This window comes from Helianthus annuus, chromosome 10, assembly GCF_002127325.2.
Source record: "Helianthus annuus cultivar XRQ/B chromosome 10, HanXRQr2.0-SUNRISE, whole genome shotgun sequence".
Classification (NCBI taxonomy): Eukaryota; Viridiplantae; Streptophyta; class Magnoliopsida; order Asterales; family Asteraceae; genus Helianthus; species Helianthus annuus.
This window is the reverse complement of record NC_035442.2, coordinates 168,595,609-168,622,314: the sequence shown is the minus strand read 5'-3', so window position 1 is coordinate 168,622,314 and position 26,706 is coordinate 168,595,609. Positions and strand designations below refer to the sequence as shown.

At 34.4% G+C, this 26,706-nt stretch overlaps 2 protein-coding genes across 3 annotated transcripts; both read left to right on the top strand.

The window, feature by feature from the left end:
- Positions 1 to 2,617: 2,617 nt before the first annotated feature.
- LOC110886474 (glyoxylate/succinic semialdehyde reductase 2, chloroplastic) lies at positions 2,618 to 9,102 on the top strand. Of its 2 annotated transcripts, none has more exons than XM_022134283.2 (12): positions 2,618 to 2,827; positions 3,958 to 4,036; positions 4,402 to 4,467; positions 5,327 to 5,402; positions 5,480 to 5,535; positions 6,390 to 6,474; positions 6,583 to 6,643; positions 6,745 to 6,797; positions 7,695 to 7,765; positions 7,867 to 7,939; positions 8,554 to 8,658; positions 8,756 to 9,102. In XM_022134283.2, the coding sequence occupies exons 1-12, from the start codon at positions 2,689 to 2,691 to the stop codon at positions 8,912 to 8,914; spliced, it is 1,023 nt and encodes a 340-aa protein (XP_021989975.1). In that variant the 5' UTR covers positions 2,618 to 2,688; the 3' UTR covers positions 8,915 to 9,102. The 2 variants fall into 2 exon arrangements, with proteins under 2 accessions (XP_021989975.1, XP_021989974.1); XM_022134282.2 differs by having other exon boundaries at positions 3,955 to 4,036.
- A 13,537-nt stretch (positions 9,103 to 22,639) lies between these two features.
- Positions 22,640 to 26,706, top strand: LOC110886473 (5'-nucleotidase SurE). Its single transcript, XM_022134281.2, has 10 exons — positions 22,640 to 23,171; positions 23,655 to 23,749; positions 23,845 to 23,912; positions 24,014 to 24,057; positions 24,449 to 24,526; positions 24,621 to 24,774; positions 25,707 to 25,859; positions 25,948 to 26,058; positions 26,161 to 26,226; positions 26,312 to 26,706. Exons 1-10 carry the CDS (start codon positions 22,837 to 22,839, stop codon positions 26,396 to 26,398), a joined length of 1,191 nt encoding a protein of 396 aa, XP_021989973.1. The 5' UTR covers positions 22,640 to 22,836; the 3' UTR covers positions 26,399 to 26,706.

Below are 26,706 nucleotides of genomic sequence, written 5' to 3'. Positions count from 1 at the left end.
TCCTTACGGACCGTAAGGTAGGACCCTTGCGGTCCGTAAGCCTTTGACAGAAAAAAAATTAACCTTTTGCACCTTACGGACCGTAAGGCAGGACCCTTGCGGTCCGTATGCCCTTGTCAGAAGCAAAAAAGTATAACCTTTCATGCATTGAACAGACAACCTGTATTGCATGATTCTTGGTCATGAATTTTCAGTACAATGCCTTTAACCTATGCTTGGACAGTTATCTACCCTATCATGAAGAATCATTGGTTTGCACAGAGATGTGATTTATGAACGAAGGTTTAAATTGCATTATTTTCTTAGGATCCATACTTAGTAAACTTGGACCTCTATTATTATTTGTAATCACCGGATTAAAGGTATAATAGATGTTTGTTAATCATGTTAGGGTCTTGGGATTTATAATGAAGTCGTTCACAGGTATAAATTAACATGTCGACATGTTCAAAAATCCTACCATACATCTTTAATTAGATCCGGGTTTACAATACTTTTGTCGTAAGTGACACGTGTCGTTTATTTATTGGACACAAATTTTCGAGGTGTTACATCCTCACCCCCTTAAAAGAAATCTCGACCTCGAGATTTATTGAAATAACTGAGGTACTTTTCTTTCATCGTGGACTCTACCTCCCACGTGTACTCGGGACCTCTACAGGCATCCCATTGTAATGTTTTTTTATTTAATGATATGTTATTAGTTTTAAAATTTTATAAATCTAGATAAAAACAAAATCAATAATTGAGTAATGATAGGTATGTAGTGTTACCACTACACACCCTTATGATATAACCCCCCATAACTCCCTCTCTTGCACTTTGTTGTCATTTGTCACATAACCCCCACCAAAGGGGGTATGTCGTGTTACCACTACATATGGCCTAAACAAATTCAGATTACCCAGTTAAAAACTGTTTTGGACCATACCCGAATTAATAAATGGTGTCCTTATTTATTGGGGTCGAAAACCAAAACTTATTGTCATACGCGGATGGGTAAACCATGTGACTTGCCCTCGTAAACCAAAACTTCTTTCCATACGCGGATGGGTCGACCATGTGACTTGCCCTCGTAAACCAAAACTTCTTTTCATACACGGATGGGTCGACCATGTGACTTACCCAAAGATATTATATGATCCGAGTTTGGATTATTGTTTTGCATGTTTTGGATTTCGACATGGTTCAATCAAGAACAAAAAAGAAAAATCAAAACCAACCTAAACAAATTACGTAAACGGACCACAATGCGTGGAAAAATTAATAACGTTAATTGTGTTCACAATCGACTTACTAATAACCGCATGAGGGAACGTGGTTTAACCGACATGGACGTCTTATTTGAGGTTTATTAACTCCAATACGATGTCCCATTTTATATGGAAAAAATTTGAGATATTTTGAGGAAATTTCAAAGTGGCATCTAGTCACGCCGATCAGTGTATGGTATAAACGATCAAAACTACATCCTCTGATGAATCAAATTTCTCTCAAGCTGCTTCGGATGCCTTTGCATAAATCTTAACGATACTGACAATGAATTTAATGAATAAGTAGAGCCGGTTCGTCTGATGGGAAGAGATAGAAGTAAGGCAAAAACAAACCATCATCTTCAATCAACCTGGTAGTCAAAACACATATCGAAAGTTTGGACTCGAAAATGGAACGACTACTCGAATTTAGAAACGATGAACGAATTGAGTCCGATCTTTTGCTCCTCGAGAAAGACTTATCACATCTACCAAAGGAGGTCCGTGCCTCTTTCGAGCAAAGAAAAAAGCAAATGCGTGCTAAATTCAGCAACAATTAATTATAATAGTTTCATATTTAGTTAAAGCTCTATTGTCTAGGTGACAATGACGTGACCAAAACTTTTGCAGTTTTCAGTAATTCCATTACGTATAATCTAAAAAGAGAGTAGATGCAAGTAGGGCTGTAACGAATTGAGCGAATACGAACAAAGGCTTGTTTGCGCTCGTTCGTTAAGGAAATACATGTGTTCACGAACACTTTCCGAACGAGCTTTTTTTATTCATGTTTGTTCATTAAGAAAACAAACGTGTTCGTTTCATTAATTTTAGGAAACGAATATAAACGAACACAAAAAACGCTCATAAACACAAACGAACGTTCATGAACACAAACAAATGTTCTTGAATAGATCCAAACACAAACAATATATTCAAACACAAACGGACATATTTTAAAATATACAATACACTAATTTATTAGATATTTTATTAGTCACAGTTTTGAAGTATTTGAATAAAATATAAATATTAAAAGGCCTAGTGAACTATCAAACACAAACGAACATAAATGAACACGCTACCGAATGTTCACAAACATAAATGAACAAACGCGACATTTGTTTATGTACGTTCATTTACCTAAATGAACATAGTTTTTTGTTCGTGTTCGCTCATCTATTTGACAAATGAACATAAATGAACTTTCCGTCAAATAATGTACAAACTGTTTATCGAACGTTCACTTCAGTTGCAGCCCTAGACACAATGTTTAGCTATCTTTCTAGCTTAGCATTAAGCTAAACCCATTTACAAAAATATGCATATTAAACCCCCAAACTTTCTATCCTGAACCAAACCGTTGCAAATGTTATCCGCAAGTAGATAGAAAACACATCGAAATGTGTGACAACATTGGCACAACAAGAAGTAGGCTATGGTGAGAGGAGCCAATCACACACTCATGGCTGCAACCTTCTGTCCTTCACTCCCCCAACACTTTAAACCAACACCCATCATCAAGTTTCATAAATCTTCTTTCTCCTTCAAAGTATTCTCTTCTCAATCTTCCAAAGGTAACATTTTCTGTGTTCAATTTACTTCATTTTGTTCAGTTTTCATTCAAATTAGATATTAAATTAGATAAAGTTCATATTTTTATGTGCCCATTTTGTCCAATTAAATAGAATCAGTCAACTTGAGAAGCTGTTTAAACCATTGTTTCTGATAATATGATTAAAGTAAGATGATAATAATGGTACTGTATATGATTGCTTTATGGGTCTTGAAAAGGATGTGAAAGTAAAGTTGAGTGGAACATAAGGTATGTTCTTTTCGTGGAATGTATTGGAATTGGAATTTGCGTAGGAATTGAAATTTGCTTTGGAATTTAGGTGGTGTTCGTTTCGCAAAATGGAATGAAATCTGGGTGAATTGGAATGTACATTCCAATTCCATCCAGATTCCATTCCATTCTAACGAACACTATGAATTAGTTCAAGATACAGATGGGATATTATGTTTCCAAGGAGGGTTTTAGTTAGGGCTGTCATGTCGTGTCAACCGGACCTGTTAAGACCCGAATACGATAAGATACGGACCGGAAACAGGTAAACACGAACACGACATGAGATCTTATTGTGTCAGATCTTCCAAACACAAACACGAACCTGATAATAAGCAGGTTACATGAAAAAATTTACGAGCGTATCATACGACCTATTAAGACATGAACACGACATGCTACTACATATTTGATATTTAGCCATTAACAGGTCATATCATGTCAGACACGACCTGTTAAGACACAAACACGATAAGACACAAACACGAAATAGGTAAACATGAACACGAAACGAAATTAAACAGGTCTTATCGTGTTGACCAGTTATAGACACGAAACCTATTAAGGTTAAACACAAAACTTGTTAACTTCGTGTAGGTTCGTGTCATGTTTTCGTGTTCGTGTTAGAATTGCCAGCCCTAGTTTTAGTTATGTAAAACATGGCATGCAATGTGTTTTTTCAACATTGTAAAATTTGGGCATTTCTTGAAAACGAAAACAAATGGAATTACAACTTACGTGCCACAATGACATGATATCACATGGGGTAATGCGTATTACTAATCAGTGATTTAAAATTTAATGCCGTTTTTCGTGAATTTTGTCATGCATATTTCCGTCATTCTTTGTTATGTATAGCAGATGAAGTTCCTACACGTGTGGGCTTTCTTGGTCTTGGAATTATGGGTTCTCCAATGGCACAAAATCTCATAAAAGCTGGGTAGGTGTCAGTTTTTCTACTTAATACGATTGCCAATTCTACACAGTGGCGAAGCTTGAAAATTTCCACCGGGGGGTCAGAAGTCACCGGACCTAAAAGTATATACCTAAATTTTTATTTTTTTTTATAAAACCGGGGGGTCGAAAACGTATATACCTAAAAAATTCTATACGAAACATACATACATAACACTACTGGACGAAAAGTTCGGGGGGTCGGGCGCCCCCCCGGGTCCCTTCAATGCTTCGCCCCTGATTCTACATATAGTCGTACTTTATTATGTTTATCGTATGTATCTAGCAAAAGCATCATGTTCTGTGAATTTCTTATCATATGCTGTGCTGTTTATTATTGGCATGTTGTAGATGTGACGTGACCGTTTGGAATAGGACCAAGAGCAAATGTGATCCTCTCATCGATCTTGGCGCAAAGTAAGGTTTCATGAGCTAAATTTAACAGCTTTGTAGCACAATGTTGATTTGTTTTGTTCAATAAAAAAAGGGTAAATGCACGGTACCCCTGACCGCGGGAGGGATCCCCCTCCCCAGTTTGCTACCCGACCAAGCGCCCTGGCGGTGAATAACTATACACACAATAATTGCTCCAGGAAATAAATAAACTTTGTAGTCCAATTTCTCTGCATCCAAAGTCATTTCTTGGATTCTTATTATATCATGTGTATTTTGGATGTCGTTGCGACTTAAGGAACCGAAATGAGATAACCAGGCACTTAAAGTTAAGAATAGCAATGCAATTCTACGTTTATTTTCTATTTAGTTTTCTTGCATCAACTTTAATTGCTTCTCCAAATTTCATTACGTTAACCTTATAATAACCAGAAAATCTTTTTATATACGCCTCGCTTGCAGTATGCGCATATAATGTATATGTGTGGGCCATCGGGGGGCAAAAGTGAAAGTGCACTAATTTTAACGTTATTTTACTAATTTCGTGAAAATAACGTTAAAAGCCGAGGACGGTTAATCATGCATCATGTGGTGGCGTTGATAGCTGAAACACAAAAGGGTACATGCACTAATCGGTCTTTGTCCCGATTGCTGAGTGTTATGTGCCTTATGTCCAAGGCTTGAATGCAAAACTACTATCGAGCCGGGGGTCTCACTGGAAGCAGCCTCTCTATTCCTACGGGGTAGAGGTAAGGCTGTCTACATCTTACCCTCCTCAGACCCTACCTTTGCTTTGCCATTGGCGGGATTTACCTAGTATGATGATGATGATGCCCTAACTTTCAAGAAAAATTGGTTTAAATTTATTATTTTGTATGCGCAGGTATAAGCCATCTCCTGCAGAAGTTGCAGCATCTTGTGATGTCACATTTGCCATGCTTGCTGATCCTGAAAGTGCAGTGAGTATGTCATATTATAATGTTTTTTTCGGTAGCATAAAGCCATGGTGGATAATTGCGGTAGCTTTTACAATCAGATGGTTGTTGCTTGTGGAGAAGACGGGGCCGCCAGTGGAATGAGTCCCGGAAAAGGGTATATATGTTATTTAATCATCTGTTATTTACATCACAACAAAAATTGCTATTGAGTGTGTTGTAAGCATTTGAATACACTTCGTGTGACATTTGACCCCTTCGACCCGTTTGACAATTTTTAAGTCAATGGGTCAAAAGCGCCACTTCAATCTCCGTCAACTGTGCCCATTGTATCACTTGATTGAACCACTTAGTTTAAAACAATTATCAGACTATTTGTGAAATATCAAAATTTCATCTCAATCAAGACACAAAAAAAGTAGGCGAATCTCGTGCACCAAAATTAATGCCAACATGGAAAGAAAAGTAATAGAATAAACTGCTATTTTGGTCCCTGAGGTTTGGTCATTTTTGCCACTTTAGTCCAAAACTCAAACCTTTTAAATCTGGGTCCCTGTGGTTTCACTTTTATTGCCATTTTGGTCCAAAAATGAAATCAGCTAATATTTAGCTAATAAAATCCTGTTATTTTGTCCTTTTTCTCAGGGGCAAAACGGTCAATATAATTTTATTATAACACATTATTAATTAAATTAATGAAATCAGCTGATATTTGGCCATTTTGCCCCTGAGGAAAATAACAAAATAACAGGATTTTATTAGCCAAATATCAGCTGATTTCATTTTTGGACCAAAATGGCAATAAAAGTGAAACTACAGGGACCCAAATTTAAAAGGTTTGAGTTTTGGAATAAAGTGGCAAAAGTCATCAAACCTCAGGGACCAAAATGACAGTTTACTCAAAGTAATATCATGATGAAACCTTGCAGAGAAAGAAATGTTACATTACTTATGAGACAGTTATATGAAGGTTGATATATCAATATCCGTTCATTCGTTCTTTCGATGTAGGTATGTAGATGTCTCAACCGTTGATGGGCCCACATCTAAGTTGATAAATGGACAGATAACAGAAACCGGAGCACTATTTTTGGAGGTGATTAATTCTCTTCAATTTTTTTTTCTTTTAAAAGAAAACGATAGGTTTTAATTTTGTATTTCACGATACACAGTAAAAATAAAGGAATTTGTTCCATTGATTTAGGCTCCAGTTTCAGGGTCCAAAAAACCCGCAGAGGACGGGCAGCTAATATTCCTCACGGCAGGTAAATCGACCACCTCAACTTATTAACTTTAACCTCGGAAATTTTTGGTGGCGGTAAGCGTTGTTTGGATTATATGAAGCACACACATGCCCTTTTTTCAGGTGACAAATCTTTATACGAAAAAGTGGCTCCCTACTTGGACATTATGGGAAAGGTACCCATTTTCCTTTATTTTAGCTTATAGATAGAGAGAGAGTGAGTGTGTGTGTGTGTGAGAGAGAGAGAGAGAGTGAGAGAGAGAGAAAGTGTAGAATACAATAGTACCTTATCGTGCGAAGATACGCGAGTACGAGATTGAGACGCGTGTCATTCCTTATTTTTTTATAACGTGCGTGATTATATATATAACATGTGTAATTAGGGTTTTGAAACAACCCATGCGTAATTTTGAGTTTAACATGCGTAATTTTCATGTTTGGTGGCATGCGGGTTTTGATTTCTTATAACGTGCGTAATTATGCATTATAACGTGCGTGATTATGCAAATAGGGTTTAACCCAGCCCATGCGTAATTATGCAATAACGTGCGGAATTATGCATTATAACGTGCGCAATTATGTCAAGTTAATTACTATTGTGCCACCGCGTTCAATTGAAGGCCTAGTGAAGGTCAGATGTGCGGTTGAGATGCTCACGCACGCTTCCCACGATAGGTGGTCTTGTACGTTAACCGGTCTATATATATGTGTGTATATAAATAGAAAAAGTGTATCGTACAATATGCCTGAACATACGAAGCGTACGCAATGTCAAATTCGCATGTTAGAGACTAGAATCGCATGTTATAGAAACAACAGTCGCATGGTTTACCAAAGCAAAATCGCATGTTTGTGTGTGTATATAAATCGCATGTTGAAGCCAATAGAAGTCGCATGTTCTAGAAAAAAAAAAAAAGAAATCGCATGTGTAAAGAAAAATTCGCATGTTGTAAGGCAATCTCGTACGCATCGTACGTTAAGGCAATTTGTACAATAACGGAATAACCGGCCTCTCTTTCTCTATATATATATTATTTTTAAGAAATCAATTGATGTTTCTGCTTTCACTCCAGTCAAGATTTTACCTGGGAGACGTTGGAAACGGAGCTGCAATGAAACTTGTTGTAAACATGATCATGGGAAGGTTGTGCAATTTCATAATTCTTCGTTTTTCGTGTCTTGCAATTATTTTCTTTGTATTATTGTATACTAAGTTTTTTTTTTTAAATATAATATTATTTGCAGCATGATGACATCTTTCGCTGAAGGACTGCTTCTTAGTGAGAAAGTCGGACTTGATCCAAGTGTGGTTGTGGAGGTACTTTGAAATTAAATCGTTTTTACTAACCTTTTTATTCTATCAAACCGACTTCTGAAAAATTCGTAATGCCAAATAGTGGCGAAGCTTGAAAATTTTCATCGGAGGGTCGGAAGTCACCGAACCTAAAAATTCTATATAAGTAATTTTTTTTATAAAACCGGGGGGTCAAAAACGTATATACCTAAAAAAATTTACACGAAACATACATACATAACACTACTGAGCGAAAAGTTCGGGGGGTCGGGCGCCCCTCCCGGCTCCTTTAAAGCTACGCCCTTGATGCCAAAGGTAGATGAGCTATTTAAACCCATGTAATAATGGGTCAATTTCGGTTGGACTTTATATCTAACCGCTTCCGGTAGTTATAAAGTAAATGTGTCAAATGAGCTTTATTAAAAAGATGGATAGTTGTTTTACTATTAGTTAATGTGCTTGCATTTAATATATAAGCTTTTTGTGAAAAAAAAAAAGAAAATAAATATTTTTACCTGTTTGACCCAACTCTGTTTTGACATGCTCCCCGACCCCGACCGGCTCGTTTTGCTACCTATACTTTAATTTTTAACTTTCGTTGCAACCATATTTGAAGTTAAAATTGTATATTTTTGCAGGTAATCTCACAAGGTGCCATTAGTGCACCAATGTTCTCACTGAAAGGCCCTGCAATGGTGCAATCCAAATACCCTACTGCTTTTCCGTTGAAGCATCAGCAAAAGGTCTAGTTTCCCTTTTCTTTGACTAATGGTCTGATTTGACCCATAATTCTAAATGGATCATGATCTGACGTCAATATTAACGGGCCTGTGTTTGCAGGATATGAGGCTTGCTTTGGGTCTAGCTGAATCGGTTTCTCAGTCGACGCCTATCGCAGCTGCTGCAAATGAGCTTTACAAGGTGGCCAAGTCTCATGGTCTAAGTGACAGCGACTTTTCAGCAGTTATCGAAGCTCTTAAAGTCAAACTAAAAGATTAAAGATTATGGCATAACTTAATTTTTTCTCGGCTTAGCAATCATCATCCGGCTCATGGACCGGTATGCCATGATCCTGTATTATTTTTAATTATTTTTTTATTGAACCAACAAGATACTATGATGATTATATCCGATCCAAACGTTGTTGTCGTGTTGTCATCGGCATCTCATTTACGGGTTTGGTTCCATTTCTTGTGGACCGCGAAAAGAGAAAAAAGGTTCATGGGGGGGGGGGGGGATGACAGGATGTTGCCAGGACCACAGTCGAATTAGGCTGGCAGGGAGGATAAGTTGACCAAGAAAGTCAACTTATTTCTTAGTTTCTTACTGTTATTAGTTTTGGTGGTTATAGGAAGTAGGACCCTATATAAAAAACAGGGTGGAAATTTATGACAACATTCAAAACACTACATGAGGATTTTGTTTTGTTATTTCTAGCATGTTTCATATACAGGTTATGTCTGGTTCACATGTTCAACTTGATTGGTTATATGGATCTTGAAGATATGTCTTAACTTGTTTGATTAAAGATGCTTACTGGATTAAAAATAGAATAAAATTAAAAAAAAAAACATATTTTTAAGGTTAACCTGTTTACGAATGTTTAACCCAATTATTACAACATGTCAAACCGTTTATAACTTGATTATAAATATTTACAACCCGTCGACTCTTTTGACTCGTTTATATAAACTGTTCGTGTTTGGGTTTATAACTTAACACGTCAACCACTAACTTGTCTGCAATCCTTAGTGACACCTAGATATTTTAATATTTGAAATTTGTAATATGCTAGGATAGAAATCAATTTTCAAGATATGTTCATTTATGCATGAGTTTGTAATTATGTTATAACTTTTGAGTGAATAAATGATTACACGAAAACAAGGGAGAATTTAAAAAATGTTGGTGATTTTAGTGTAATATAGTCATTCTGGTTGAGATTTACTTAAGAGCATAAGAAAATATAAACATAGAATGATACAATGCGCGAGGTACATGCTAGGTAAATCCCACATGAGTCGTGATCAGGAGAGGTGTTGAGTCCTGCGCGCATTGGTTGTGGATCCAAGGGGTGTGCACGGTTCGATTCGGTTATTAGAACTAAGTGAAACCAAAGTGTCAATTAATCTATTTTATTAACCATTTGGTTTTTTGTTAATCGGGTTGGTTTATTCGGTTATTTTGTTGGTTTTCAGTTCGGTTCGATTAATAATCGAAACCAAACTTTGGCTAAAGTTTTCGCTTAGGAATAAATACAATGAAAATATAAGTACATGAAATAGATGGATACATACATGAAATGGAGGTATAAAAGCTAGAAATATACAACACAACCAATACATAGAGGAGTTTGATGACAATGTCTTCTTCGACACGGTTAAGTAATATAATCAACTTTGAGTAACCCGTATAACACGTGGGTACTTAAACCGGTGAAGATATAATACATGAAATAGATGTATAAATACATGAAATGGAGGTAGAAAAGCTAGAAATGTATGAAAATATGAACGGTTTGGTTTGGCTCAGTTAATTTTGGTTAACCGATGGTACGAAAAAAACGATAACCTATTTTCGATTAATTCGGTTTTTGGTTAATTTCATTTTGGTTTCGTCGATTTTCAGTTCAGTTTTAGTAAACGATTTAGTCATTACTTACCTTTAGTGGATCTGGATCCCATGAAAAAGCCCATGGTGGAATTTTTCTGTTACCGATAAGTACATGATAAATGAGAAACCACATAGCAATTAATTATTAGTGACATCATAAAGTTGATTAACGAATCTGCATGATCATCAGTGGTAAATGGTAAATTGGTCGGTTGCAATATTGTCCGTTAATGGCAACTGGTCGTTGATGATAACTTGTGATCCATGGTAAAAATGTCGCAACGGTGACTGAGTGTCAATAACAACCAGGCTGTTATTTAGTGATAACAAGTTATCGTTGAAGTTTTCCATTAATATAATTGTCTAACTATCAACTACTTACTAAAACATTATGATAGTATGTCCAATATATAAGAAAGGTGATCCATACACAATTGTAGCATCAAAATATTTAAATTTGTACCATCAGAATATTTAAATTTGAAAAGTGATCCATACACAATTGTAGCCATGCCTATTCAAAATCTATAAAACTATTGAGTATTCAATTTGTACTATCAAAACATTTCAATTTTAAAAGTGACCCCTACACAATTGTATCCATGCCTATTCAAATTCTATAAAACCTACATGGTGAATCTCATTTTTGAACCGCGTCTGAAATCAACCCCAATACCCGAGTAAGTATTTCTGACTCACCCACAACATCAAGGGAGACACCCACCACTTTGGAAAACCCCTATAATTTAGGTTTGAACTTGAGACCTTAAACATTCCAAACTCTTACCAAAGACCCGTGCCATTGGACTAGGGTTGTTCACGAGCCGAGCTGAACCGAGCGAAATCTGAACGAGCATATTCCAGTGCGCAATTTTCCAAGCAAGCGGCGAGTGATTTGGACAACCATAGATATAGAATGTTTTCCTTCGATGTCTCTGCTATAGGGTCACAACTCACAACTTAAGGTCCAACTGTCCGAGGATGACACTAAGACTGAGGTTGGACTGCCTGAGTATGAGGCTTTGGTTAAGAGAGGTGAGGCGATGAATAATTGTCACATTGTGGTGTATGGTGAGAGCAAGAGACGATTGACGATTGACGACTAATGCAAGAAAGAAGTCAAATACTGTTGCTTCACAACTTAGAGTTTTAGTTATAAATTTAGTGTTAAATTTTTTTACTGGTTTGATTAGGCTGGTGTTGATGCAACAAATAGTAGACCAGTGTTAATAGCAAGGCTGGTTAGGCAAAAGGGTTGAAGGGTAAACGATTAATTCGGTTTTTGGTTAATTTCAGTTTGGTTTCGTTGGTTTTTATTTCGATTTTGGTAAACGATTCAGTTATTGCTGACTTTTAGTGGATTTGCATCCCATCAAAAAGCCCATGGTGGAATTTTTCTGTTACCTATAAGTTGTTTTACATTTACATGATAAATGAGAAACTAGATAGCAATTAATTATTAGTGGCATCATAAAGTTGGTTAACGAATCTGCATGATCATCAGTGATAAGTGGTAAATTGGTCAGTTGCAATTTTGTCCATTAGTGGCAACTGGTCGTTGATGATAGCTTGTGATCCGTGGTAAAAATGTCGTAACGGTGACCGAGTGTAAACAACAACTAGGTTGTTAGGGGGGTCGGTATGATTGCGGTGACTCCATCGGGGAGTACCTTTCACCGATCGTTGAATTGCCGCCGCCCCAATTTTTGTGAGTGGTGAGTGGGGTCTTCGGTGTATAGTCACCGCTTGGAACTAGCCATTTGAGGGGAATATTACCGTTGAACTAGCCGTTATTTATAAAAAATCAACTTTTCTTTATACAAACAACACCATTCAACACCATTTTTCACCATTCTCTTCTCCATCCAACTATTTTCTAAAAAAATCACTTCTTCCATTTTTCACTTCTATTTTCTAAAAATGGATGATATACCACCGCTATTCCTTCCAATTGATATTAGTGAAGACGACGATTCTTCCTCAAGTGATAGTTTTTTTTTTAATTTATTTTTATATTTTAATGTCATGTTATTTATTTTAATTATGTAATGTGTTTTTTTTTAATTAAAAGTACTTTTATTTAGTTTAATATATGTTTTATTTATTTCTGCATAATTTATAGTTTCTATAAATCATTTTATCTAATAAATGGGGATTAAGGCTGATGTCATAAGGCAACCCTTCCCTAATCATAGGCAGATATTTTAAAAAGGGTGATGTCAATTCTTTAAAAAAATGATGTCATCTTTTTTCTAAAACACATACATGCACACATACATACATAACTTGACCAATAAAACAATTTTATATTTAAAATTAAAATTTGTTTTAAACTATAACCTAGATTATTTAAAACTCTGCAGCTTATTCATTGGGCCAACCTTCTCTCCCAATTAAACCCTGCAGCTTTTTTGCACGCCATTACACCATCCAACCACTCCTTCACGCCATTTAATCAGATGAAACTTCAAACCCTAGAGTTTTGAAATTCAAATCACGCTTCTTTCTCTACTCTTACATAATCCGAAGAAGAATCAGTTGCAACATTACCAAACCCTTTCCTTTCAATCTTTCTTCCTCATTCGGTATGTGCTATTCTTTGATTTGTGTATGTTTTACATATATTTCACATATTTCAATTTCAATGTTAGAATTAGGGTTCTTCAAATGGGGATTTCACGATTAGGGTTGTAACAGGTTTGAAGCCAACAATGTTTGATCTTTCTGCCGTTTCTCATATATACTAACAGCATCAAAAACCCTAAGTTGCTGTAAGTCTATCAGTACTGATTCTTTGATGTTTTAGGGTTAATGTCTATATAGGTTTTATTTGTTGTTTGTTTGAATCAGTTTATTGATTCTACTGCTTTGTGTGTTCTGTTTGCAGGTTGTTTGATCCTGATAACTGTTTTAATTGCGATTTTTGTTGACTGAAACCCTAATTTGTTCATCGGAGGAAGTAAGTGATGTTTTTCTGGTTAATAGGTTTCTATTAGACTTGATTTGGTGTATTTTGATTGATTGAGATCAGATGATGGAAGATATAGTTTTCATGAATTTTTAGGTGAATTTGAAACTGAACATATGAAGAAATGTTTGTTGTGATCCCCCGAATATGTCAGTTTTACATGTTTTTTGGATTTTGTGTTTGTGTTTGTTGCTTAAAGTGTCATTTTCTATTATCTGCATTTAAACAACTTATCTGTTTATCGTTTGGATGAAGAATCGTGCTTTATTTGCTTATCTTGGTTGATATAAGTTGTTTTTAATAAGTACTTTGAGATTTACAACCTACTGAAGCCATAGTTCAAGATAACTTAGCCATAGTTGAAGCAGCTCCTCAGGTAAAGCTTTGAATTTTCTTCATTCCATATTAAATAGTATTACAAAATTGTGATTTTGGAAAACAATAAAAATTACACATTAAAATAAACACTTCCTAGGATATCTATTTCTCTCGCCTTCTTCCATGCAATTTCATTTTTTGTTTTAATTTGCAAATCAGCTAGCATATCACAGGTCTTCTGATCCTGTTTCAGCAGATGTGTGATAAATTCTTCTGCTTTTTCTTTAAACTCTGATGGAGTAGAAGAGACAGCTTTATCCAGGAGTGCAATGGTACTCCAGGTTTGCTTATAATATTTATCACTCACCATAGCAACTTTTTTGTTGAGTTCTTCATCTTTTCTCTGTTCTTCGAGTGACCATCTTGAAAGTTCAATTTTAAGATCGGCAGTTTCCGACCAGTGGTAAAAGCTTTTGCTTGCCATTTAGAAAGAGTGTGAGTGTTTTTTGATGGTTTGTTTTAGGATGAAAGGTTTTTTTAAAAATGAAGTGGTGATGTTTTCAAGTAAACTAATGATGATCCTTTATAGTGTTTAAAATGTTTGATAGGGTAAATGAAGAGTCGTCTGATAATTATGATAACCTTTTTTTGAAGGTTTAAATTTTGTTCCTTGGGTTTCCAGATATTTAATTTTAATTGCTTTCCCATGAAAAGTCATTTTTCAAAGGTTTTGCATTAAAATGTTTTATAGGGTAAATGAAGAGTCGTCCCCTATATACACGTTTTTCCCTCTTAAATCATTAAACGTACATGGTTTTCAAATATAAATTTTTATTTAATGGTTGCATTTAAATCTGACCTTTGGGCTGTTACATATTCTATATAATACCATTGCCAATTCAAATGTTGTTTCATCATACCCAGATTCATTCAGTGAAGTAGAAGAGCAACTGTTATTGTTTTTCCTTAGTTCTTATAAATACATTAAAATGGAGTCATATACTTCTGCACAATTTGACGATTTCAAGCAACGCTTTATTAAACAAATCGAAGAGCAAGTTTTTGCTGATAGGTCTACTCTTCAAGAGTTGAAGAGGTGTTTTAACGAACTGCAACTTGGTCTGCTGACAAGAGACCAGGTTTCGAGAGACCTGAGGGCGATGCCGACTACTTCCGTTTGTGACCTGTGTGTTGCCAGTAATATAGAGTGTGGAGATAGAGACCTGGAGTTCATGAGAAAGATCAATGACATACATCGAGAGGTTCAGTGCTCCATGGAGTTGAAGTTAGAGTTTCTTGATTCTTGCTATTAGAGTTTAAGTATCTGATTAGTTTTCTTTTTTATATGTAATTTATACTTTTTGAACACTTTATATATTTTAATCGTATTAATTTTTGTTATCACAGTTTATTTTTACTTCTTTTTATGAGTTTGAAGATAAAGAGACAGTGTTCCATTGTCGATAAATTAGATATTATTTTTTCATTCCCTAATTATCCAAATCGATTAACATTTTCCTGTGTTTCATCCAAATCTTTGTTGGCTTCACTGCTCTAATTCAGGTATACAGATCATGCATGAAGATTTGTTCATTTATGTTTGATTTAACATTGTAGTTTATGTTTTAGACTTTTAGATTTAAGGATCAACTTCCTTCATTTCAATCAAACTGTTTAATCTTGATTTATTTTTCTCCTTTAACAGTTTTGGAAGCCAAACAGTTTCAACAAACCCGGGTAACTTTTTTCTCAATTTGGATTAATTTAAGATTGTTTGATTTGTGTATGTTTTACATAGATTTCACATGTTTTACCTTCAGATTCATTTTTGAAGACGGAGAAGACGTTTCCGATGATTTAGGTATGTCTCAGTATTCTTCTTCATATAAGGACATGATCTTTCATAAATTCTGACGAGGTATAACTTTGTTAGCTACTTTTGGCTTATGATTAATGATGTTTAGCCCAACAGAGATTCGATGGACAGGGGATATTTGCCTAATATGGTAGAATTCAAAAGATCATGGTTGTAAGGTAAGTTGTTTCTTGAATAATAGATGCCTTGGATATATGAAAGATTACATGAATTGGTTACGTTTTATGTTTTGTAGTTTAGTCTGCGAATTTGGTTGAATCATCGTTGCCATTGATACGGACTGACTGAGAAGATGTTAAGGTTGAAGCATCTTTCTCCTACAGATCAGGGCGGTTACTCTCAATTCTCGATTGTTGTTCACTCAGAAAGATAAGGTACTTTTACCATCCCTGAAGATGTTCTTGGTATGTTTGTTCTTAGTCGTGATTGGTAATTTCAAGAATTTGTAGTTTGATAAAGGTTTCATCTTTTTTGGTTTGTTTTGTTTGTGGTGATAATTTTTGTTTTGTTGTAGATGATGTTTATAGATTTAATGAAGGCAATCTAGATGATGTTTATAGATTCAATGTTGTTTGTTTGTTTTTCATTCAGTTTACTTTTCTCTTAAACATGTTTTGATGATAATAGCAATTTGCTGATTACGATGACGGTTACTTTGATAAGCAACAAACCGGTGTACACATGTGGAGGCTGCGGGTGCAACACTTCAAGGTTGGTAGCATATAACTAAGTATTTTTGTTTTGTTATTTTTTTTGGAACATTTTGTTTGCTTTTATGTTTTAGATTTTAATGCGTTAATACAGCATAGAAACGGAATAACAATACAATTGACACCACATTACACAGACTGGACACAAATTTTTCATGAAAAACCGGTTAGTGCTTTCAAAAGTTAATAATCTGAATTATGTATTGCTATTAAGATGTTTGTAAATTGGTTCTTTGTTGTTAGCTGATGTTGAGATTCTTTAATCAGTGAAAATTTGGTGCCATATATATACAGGTGAAATCTCATGTTTTCTTTGTTTTATATTTTATGTTTCCAGTCAAGTTGAATGTAATTGATATGTTTAGGACCAATTTGTAGATGTGATAAGGGCTGAGTTTTTATTGCTAATTGCATTTTAAGGTAGAATTCAAAAGATCATGGTTTTAAGGTAACTATGTAAGTTGTTTCTTGAATAATAGATGCCTTGGATATATGAAACATTATATTAATTTGTTACGTTTTATGTTTTGTAGTTTAGTCTGCCAATTTGGTTGAATCATCTTTGCCATTCATACGCAGTGACCGAGAAGATGTTAAGGTCTACAGATCAGGGCGGTTACTCTCAATTCTCGATTGTTGTTCACTCACAAGTTAAGGTACTTTTACCATCCGTGAAGATGTTCTTGGTTGTTTGTTTGTTTTTCATTCAGTTTACTTTTCTCTTAAACGTGTTTTGATGATAATAGCAATTTGCTGATTACGATGACGGTTACTTTGATAAGCAACAAACCGGTGTACACATGTTGAGGCTGTGGTGCAACACTTCAAGGTTGGTAGCATATAACTAAGTATTTTTGTTTTGTTATTTTTTTTGGAACATTTTGTTTGCTTTTATGTTTTAGATTTTAATTTGTTAATACAGCAAAGAAGCGGAATAACAGTACAATTGACACCACATTACACAGACTGGACATAAATTTTTCATGAAAAATCGGTTAGTGCTTTCAGAAGTTAATAATCTGAATTGTGTATTGCTATTAAGATGTTTGTAAATTGGTTCTTTGTTGTTAGCTGATTATTCTTGAATCAGTGAAAATCTGGTGCCATATATATACAAGTGAAATCTCATGTTTTCTTTGTTTTATATTTTATGTTTCCAGTCAAGTTGAAGGTAATTGATATGTTTAGGACCAATTTGCAGATGTGATAAGGGCTGAGTTTTTATTGCTAATTGCATTTTAAGGTAGAATTCAAAAGATCATGTTTTTAAGGTAACTATGTAAGTTGTTTCTTGAATAATAGATGTCTTGGATATATGAAATATTATATTAATTTGTTACGTTTTATGTTTTGTACTTTAGTCTGCCAATTTCGTTGAATCATCTTTGCCATTCATACGAAGTTACCGAGAAGATTTTAAGGTCTACAGATCAGGGCGGTTACTCTCAATTCTCGATTGTTGTTCACTCAGAAGTTAAGGTACTTTTACCATCCGTGAAGATGTTCTTGGTCTGTTTGTTGCTTCAAGCTGTCTCGATCTCTTTGGAGTTTGATAGGTGGCTTTGAGAGGTATAAAAAACAAAATTGTTAAATTTTGGCAAAATGTGCTTGAAAGATAATAACCTAATAGTTGAGGTTCTCATTCTACAACTTCGATAAATTCAGGGATGTTTTTCAAATAATGTTTCCTAGATGTTTGAAGACCTACAAATGTCCAAAGAAGCAGCAATGTGGACATTTGTCGTGATTTGTCGGTTTTCAAAGTTCTAGGAACCATTATTTGAGAACACCCCTGCATTTATCGGAGTTGTAGAATGAGATCCTCCACTGCTGGGTTATCATCTTTCAAACCCATTTTCCCTAAATTTATCGATTTTTTTTTCATGCAGGGATATAATCTTTTTTTTAGTATTTGAGTTGGCCGATGACCCATGTTCAAGGGTGCCTTATCTTTCAGAATATACGAAGATTGCCTCTTGGTTACCATAAGGTTAAATTTTAAATTAATATGGTCTCATTCGTCAATAAGCTTATAATTATACTTAAGAAAGTATGAACAACCAATATATAATCATTAATGCACCTAATGATAGCAAACCATAAACAAAGCAAGAAGATATGTTGCGAGGATACATCTGTTATCAATCTCAGGTATTGATTTTCCGTTGCTAATTTCGTGTCAATATAAATCTGATTCTTATGAGTAAAGTTATTCTAGAAATGTTATATTTTCCGTTTACATCTCAGTTGAGCAAGAAGAGAGGAAGACACAAAGGATGTGAGCAAGAAGAGAGGAAGACACAAAGGATGTGTCAAACACAGTTCAGATGATACAGGTTCAGGTAATAAGAAGAAACCCTCTGTTGAAGAAGCAACCAGTGATAGTGTTTTGGTGGAAAACATGGAGGGGTCGGTGACATTGTCGAGGGTTGTTAGGAAATGCTACGGGGTCGGTGACGTGTTTTGGTGCAACCACGTAGCATTTCCTGACAACCCTCGACAATGTCACCGACCCCTCCATGTTTTCCACCAAAACACTATCACTGGTTGCTTCTCTGAACCTGTATCATTTGAACTGTGTTTGACACATCCTTTGTGTCTTCCTCTCTTCTTGCTCACATGAACACGAAAAAGGTTATCTTGAACATGAGTAATAACACATATCAGTGTTTATTTGTTTGTATGTTTTATTGTATGTAAGACTTTAAGTTGTGGACTAAAATTTTGTTTAAAGCATTATGTACTTTTCAAGTTTTGTTGGTTTATTATAGTGTTTTCGTTTCATTCATTAGTATTTGTTGGTTTAATATTAAATATATATTTTTTATTCATATTTTTTGGCATGTAATAAATGAATCGCAACCGCAATCAATTAATGAATAAAACTTAAAGCACTACGTAATTATGATTGTTTTCATTGAAAGATTGATATCATGGTCTAATTTTAATGTCTCATTAGCATACGCTGTTTAATTATTATTTATTCAATATCGATTAATATTTATCGTTGTAATGTTGTTAGCAAATTTAAAATGTTCATCATATGACATTTCTTATTTTCTATCAATTAGTGAATGATTTTTAAAACATTACTAGGTTATAACCCCGTGTATTACACGGGGTTTGAATAAATAAATTTTATATACTAAATAATAAAACAATATATCTTTAAAACCTCATTTATTGTACGGGTTGAATAAATATAATTTTATATATTAAATAATAAAAGTTATATCTATAAGAATCATATTGTACGGGTTGAATAAATGTAATTTTATACACCAAATAAAAAAGTTATACCTTTAAAACCACGTGTATTACACGAGTTGAATAAATGTAATATTGTTTACCAAATAATAAAATAATACGTCTTTAAAAAACCTCATTTATTACACGGGTTGAATAAATGTAATTTTATATACCAAACAATAAAAAATCACATCTTTAAAAATATGTGCATTACACGATTTGAATAAATGTAATTTTCTGTACTAAATAATAAAAAAAATATATCCTTAAAAAACCCCATGTATTGTATGAATTGAATAAATCTAATTTTTTATATCAAATGATAAAAAGTTATATCTTAAAAAACCTCATGTGTTACATGGGTCGAGTAAATGTAATTGTGTATAGTGAAAATAAAAATATTTAAAATATTAATACAAAGTTTGGTTTTCGTGATAAAATAGATTATTCTGTTGTTGCAAAATTTGTTAACGAAGTCTCAATAAATTTAACTCTTTATTTAAAACTCCGTAAATGTATAAATGATAAATAATATTAGTTAATTTTATTTTAAGTTTCGTAAAATTTATTTGATACCAAACTAAACAAAACGTTTAAATATAATTAATTTAAATAAATAATATTATAAATGAGAAGGAGATTAAACTAAATAATAATTATCCATAAGATATTAAACTAATAATATTTAGTAGGAGAGTTATCTATAATATAACATATTAAATCAAATAATATTTAGTAGGAGGATTATCTATAATTAATTAGAAGAGATTAAATTAAAATAATAATTATCTATAAGAGATGATCTAATATGATGACAAGTGTCCCAAAAGTGGTTTCTTTTATTATACAGTAAGATAAGATATACTTACGATTGATTTGATGTAAAATTTGATCTAATGGACTAAAACAAACCCGTGTGTTACACGGGTCATAAACTAGTAAAAATATATAACTCAAACACTCTGATAGTGTTTGAATCATTGCCAGTGATTGAGTGTAAAATAGGAAGTGAAATAGGGACTTGACATGACATAATATTATTCGCTGGACAATGGCTCAGACACCCTTAAGTGTTTGAATCATACCATTCACCCTTAGTTAGTGGTATGTCCAATATATAAGAAAGGTCTTTGGTATACATGTCGGTTACCCGATTGAGTATTCAATTTGTACCATAAAAAATATTTAAATTTGAAAAAATGATCCGTACACAATTGTATCCATGCCTATTCAAAATCTATAACACTATTGAATATTCAATTTGTACTATCAAAACATTTCAATTTTAAAAGTGACCCCTACACAATTTGTATCCATGCCTATTCAAATCCTATAAAACCTACATGGTGAATCTATTTTTGGACGGAGTTTGAAATCAATCCCAATACTCGAGTAAGTATTTCTGACTCACCCAAGAATAACATAAAGCTAGACACCCACCACTTTGGAAAACCCCCCATAAGTTAGGTTTGAACTTGAGATCTTAAATATTCCAAACTCTTACCAAAGACCCGTGCCATTGGACTAGGGATGTTCACAAGCCGAGATGAACCGAGTGAAATCTGAACCAGCATATTCGAGCGTACAATTTTCCGAGCGAGCGACGAGTGAACAACCATAGATTTAGAATGTTTCCTTCGATGTCTCCGCTATCGGGTCACAACTAAGGTCCAACTGTCCGATGATGACACTAAGACTAAGACTGTACAGTCTGAGTATGAGGCTCTAGTTGAGACATGTGAGGCGATGAATTTATATACAATATAAATACCATGGAGGGGATTAGTGCCAAGCAGCTGCCTGACACTTCCCCATTGGCCCAACCAAATTACGATTTTGTCTCGTTTAAATTTACAGTTTTGCCATTGTTTTGTTTTTTCCCTCTCAGCCAAATTACGATTTTACACTCGGTTCAAATTTATAGTTTTGCAATCGTTTTTGTTTTTTTTTCTGTCAAATTACGATTTTGCCCACAGTGTAAAATTATAATCATACCATCATTTTAGTTTTAGGTTTTTTTTTTTTTTTTTTTTTTTTTTTTTTTTTTGACAAAACTATGGTAGTGTCTGTTTTGGTTCATATTTTTTTACAAAACTATGGTAGTATTTTGTTTTAATTAGTTTGACTTGGTATAATTTTTATTCGTGCTAGACGGTTGCCTGTCACACGTTCATTTGTCCTGAATAATTACAATTTTTCCCGCTGTTTAAAATTATAGTCTTTCCAGCTCATTTGTCATGAGTAATTACAATTTTCCCGCTGTTTAAAATTATAGTCTTTCCATCATTTTAGTTTTTTTAGCAAAACTATGGTAGTGTTTTGTTTTAATTGGTTGACTCGATTTAATTTTTTTTTAAGATCGTGTTATGAGTAAGTAGTATGTATAAGTAACCGAAATACAGACATACATGTTATGAGAGAAAAATATTCGACTTAATGCCCCGCAACGTAGACTTGGCAAAAAGTAGTATACAACAAAGAACACTTGTCACATTGTGACGTATGATGAGAGCGAGAGACGATTGACAACTAATAAGAAAAAGAAGTCAAATACTGTTGCTTCACAACTTAGAGTTTTAGTTTCAAATTTAGTGTTATGTTTTTTATTAATTTGATTAGGCCAGTATATATGAATAAAATTGTATATTTATATACAGAGGGTCAAACCTAATAGAACGGTATGCATAAAATATAAATATACAATTGTGTGAGCATATATAATTATACATATAAAAAATTAACAAAAACTAATTAGAGCCGAACGGACTTTTATTCGTGTTTGGTTCGTTTACAAACCAAACTAAACTGAACGAGCATATTTCAAGCATTTTCTGATCAAGCGGCGAACAAGCGACTAGGGATTACATTGAACCAAAACGCCAATTGACCCTACATTGAATCTATTCACCATTAAACATACAATTCAATCCGAACTCTTTACACCCCCTTCTTATTCATTATCCTCTCTCTCTCTCTCTCTCTCTCACACACACACACACACTAGTGGTACCCCATTGAAGCAACACACACTCTCTCCTCTCCTATATGCATCTCCATCGTCATTTCATTTTATAATATTGACGCCGTTTGAATCCCTCTATCCCATATTCCATTCCACCTTAATTAATCACACTTTTCCCCCTTTCTCTCTCTCTCTCTCTAGGGTTTCGATTTGTAAAAGTGAATAATGACGACTCCTGGCAGCAGCAGCATGAGGAACAACATGTTACCTCCAGGTCTGGTTTCGAATCTACAAGATGTTCTCAACAAGAAGAAGCCCAACATTCCCCCAATACAACATGACGATGATAACAACAACAAATCAAATAACACAAAAGTAGAAGAAGATGAATCTACTGTTCAATCTTCATCTTCTTCATCTGCTACTGACGACTTTGATCCTTCAAAGCCTGTGATTTTTGTTACGAACAGTGAGGGGATCGCTTCCCCTGGTCTCACCTCTCTTGTTGAAGCTCTTGTCACTGAAGGTCTTTATAATGTCGCTGTCTGCGCCCCTCAACTGTAACTTTCCTCTACCTTTCTATTCATTTGCTTATTGTTTACTTGTGATTTGTGTTACAAGAAGAAGAAACTTGATTCTGGTTGTTGGTTAACTGTTTAGGGCATATTGGATTATTGGATTTAGGGTTTCTGTATTGGGGATTTGGAATATGTGTTTCTATATTTCTTTTTAACTTGGAAAGATTACTGATTTGTGAAATCTTGAGGTTTATGGAACAATTGATAATCGAATGCTCATAAAGGTTCAAGAACAAAGTTCTTATAAATTATAAATCAACAAATACCTAACAGATAATAATGTAACCAGGAAATTGAAATCTAAATAAATATTAATATATCCTGCATCAGTTTTTGGATTTGGGATTTGAAGTGATAATATCGGATAATTACTTTGAAATATGTGAATCTAAGATCTATTTGGTTGGAAAGATGATTTACGGGTGACATGTTGAGATTTGTTGATAATTTGTATACGGTTTGTAGGGATAAATCGTTCTCTGGCCACTCGTTTACACACCAAGAATCGATTTCTGTAAGCACTGCTGAAATCAAAGGTGCAACTGCCTATGAGGTTACTGGTAAGCAGCTTAGTTTCCCTTCATTTTGATGACGGTGAAGCATGGCTTTTATTCGTTTCTTAAACCGAAGTTTTATTTGTGATTTGTTCATGTAGGTACTCCTGTGGATTGTGTTTCGTTAGCGTTATCTGGGTCATTGTTTGCATGGTCAAAGCCTCTTATGGTATGCTTTTCAGTTTTTGTAGGTGACAATGTGACATCAATCATAAGACTCGATACGTTTTTTACTCATTTTTGGTGTTGCGTTTTTGGCATGACGCATAGGTGATTGTTGGAGTTAACAAAGGTCCAAGCTGTGGCCATGATATGTAAGTGATTTTTCTTGGTCAAAAATACTCATATTTATATGTGATTAATCAAGTTATTGTTTAACTGCTAATGAGTGGTTAATATCCGATAAATTAGGGGTGAGCAAGTTTAGGTTCGGAACAAAAATAACCGAGAACCGAACCGAAAATATACCCAACCCGACCCGAACCCAAGTACCTAGGTATTTAGATCGGTTCCAATTTTTCATATAAAATAGGGTCGGGTCGGTTCTCGGTTCTTTTCATGGTGAAAGCCGACTTGGACCTATGGACCGGAACCGACCCTATATTTAGGGTAGTGAATCGGTTCTGTATGTTATGTTTGATCGGTTCTCGGGTCGGGTCGGGTTTTTCCTTTTGCTCACCGGATAAACTAATTATAATCATACAGGTTTTCCTCGAGTGCTGTGGCTGGAGCTAGACAAGCCTTGATTAGTGGTGTACCATCTTTATCGGTCTCTTTAAACTGGTAAATTATGCTTTAATCTCTTTCATTGTTAGTTTTTTATGCAACAAGAAGTAAGAACATCTAATAAGTTGTACCAAACGTAAATCTGTTTCAGGAAAAAAAGTGAAAGTCAAGAGAGTCATTTTAAGGATGCAGTCTCAGTTTGTTTACCACTAATAAAAGCAGCCATAAGAGACGTAGAGAAAGGGGCTTTTCCTAAAAGTTCTTCATTACATATAACCGTCCCTACACTCCCTACAGAAAACAAGGTTCGTCTCATTTTAAATTCCGTACTTTGTGTAAATGTCACCCCCACAACTATGTGAAATTTTTCTTGGTTAATGCAAATGTGTATATTAATATTTTTGCGACACGTATAAATGCGTTGAATATTTCATCTATATTCTATGTGTGAGTGTTCGGAGACGCTAAAAACTATACATTCATCATTGCATAGAAATAACAAAGGCTCAAAAGTTTGTAGTTTTGGAAAAAAAAAGAAATTTGATATGTGAAGATTAAAACATGCTTAAAAAGTGTGGAAATTTAAGCAATTCGTTCATGCTTTTAATTTGGATAGTTTAGAAGCAATTCATCATGGTACTTTTCTCCACGTAAGTTTAGGGCTGGCAAATCGTGTCTTATCGGGTTTAACAAGTCTCTGACGACGCGAATAACTTTTCTCCACATGAATACAACTTTTTTAACTACTTTATATCTCATGTCTATAACACAGATGTATGTTTTATGTACCAAGGAGAAGAAATGATGGATCATAGCCTCCTAATTCTATTTATTTTTAAAAAAGTAAAAAACCAAATAGTGTACTTTTTCAGTAAACAGGTTTAATCGTATCTTATACAGATATCTATTGCCAACCCTACGTAAGTTCACAGTTTTACACATTTAAGAGTGTTAATATGCCCAAAAAGACTTGTAAAGTTAATCGACTTACTTGTAGCATTTTGCTGTTGACTTCACAATTCTTTTTTTAGATTATCACTAAGCATACCCTGATCTGATTTATGTTTGTAGGGTAAAAAATAGAAAAGCATTTTAGTACATCCCTTGGAATAAATTTGTTATGATTTTTTAAAATTTTATTATTTTCTGATGTGGCTATGGATTTCTATTACAGTTAATGACTCGGAATTATTTTCTTCTATAAATTTGTTCACTCATTGTTTTATCACGTTTGCAGGGATTTAAGTTAACGAAACAGAGTTTATGGAGGTCCAAACCCATTTGGCAAGCAATTGCAGCCAACAGGAACCCCTCAGCAGCCCGTTTTATGGCCAATCAACCAGCCATGGGTTTGCAACTTGCACAGCTAGGTCGAGATGCATCAGCAGCAGTAAGTAGTTAATACTGAAGTTGTTTCATATCTTAGAAAATCGCTTTGCATCTTTTGTCTTATTGTACAAGTGTGTTTTATGTATAAGGGCGCAGCAAGGCGGTTAAACTCACAGAAGAAAAGCTTGGAAATTGTTGAATCAGTTGGGGTTTCCGGGAAAGTTGACCTCACCAGGACAGTGAAATACTTCAGGCTCGAGGTAGTTAAACTGACTCAGTCTGGCTGAGTTAACTCGTAAACACTTTTTGTCTATTTAGACACTTAATAATAGATGTGCGTGTAATTGTGATCTGTGATGCAGTTTCAAGACAGCAACCAGGAAGAGACAGATGAAAATCTCGATTTCCGAGCCCTTGAGAACGGATTTGTAAGTATATCAGTTTCACAACAATCTTGTTGTTTCTTGAATAATATTGGTAGAATATTGTATTTAATCTTTTGTTTTACAACAGGTGTCTGTTACTCCAATATCTGTTTCTCAACTGATTGAACCAGACATCGAAAAAGCCGCATCTGAATGGATTTCCGATGCAATTTAAACGAATGTCTGAAGTCCAGTAATCATGTATGTATATTTGGAGATGCAGATTGGTAATTTCAGCTTTTAGCATTTGACATCATTTTGAGTTTGTGTTGAGGTAAATTTTTATTTAAACTTTGATTTAATTTATATCGAGTGAGAAAACCCTTCCCCACAAGTTTGTGTGGCATGTTGTGAAATTCTGATTATTTATTGATGACAAACTTGTCACCAATTTGTATTTTTTTTTTTTTTTTTTGAAACTGTAATTTTGTAGTTGTTTGTTGTTTAAATGGATATATATACATGTGCTACATTTGAAGGTTA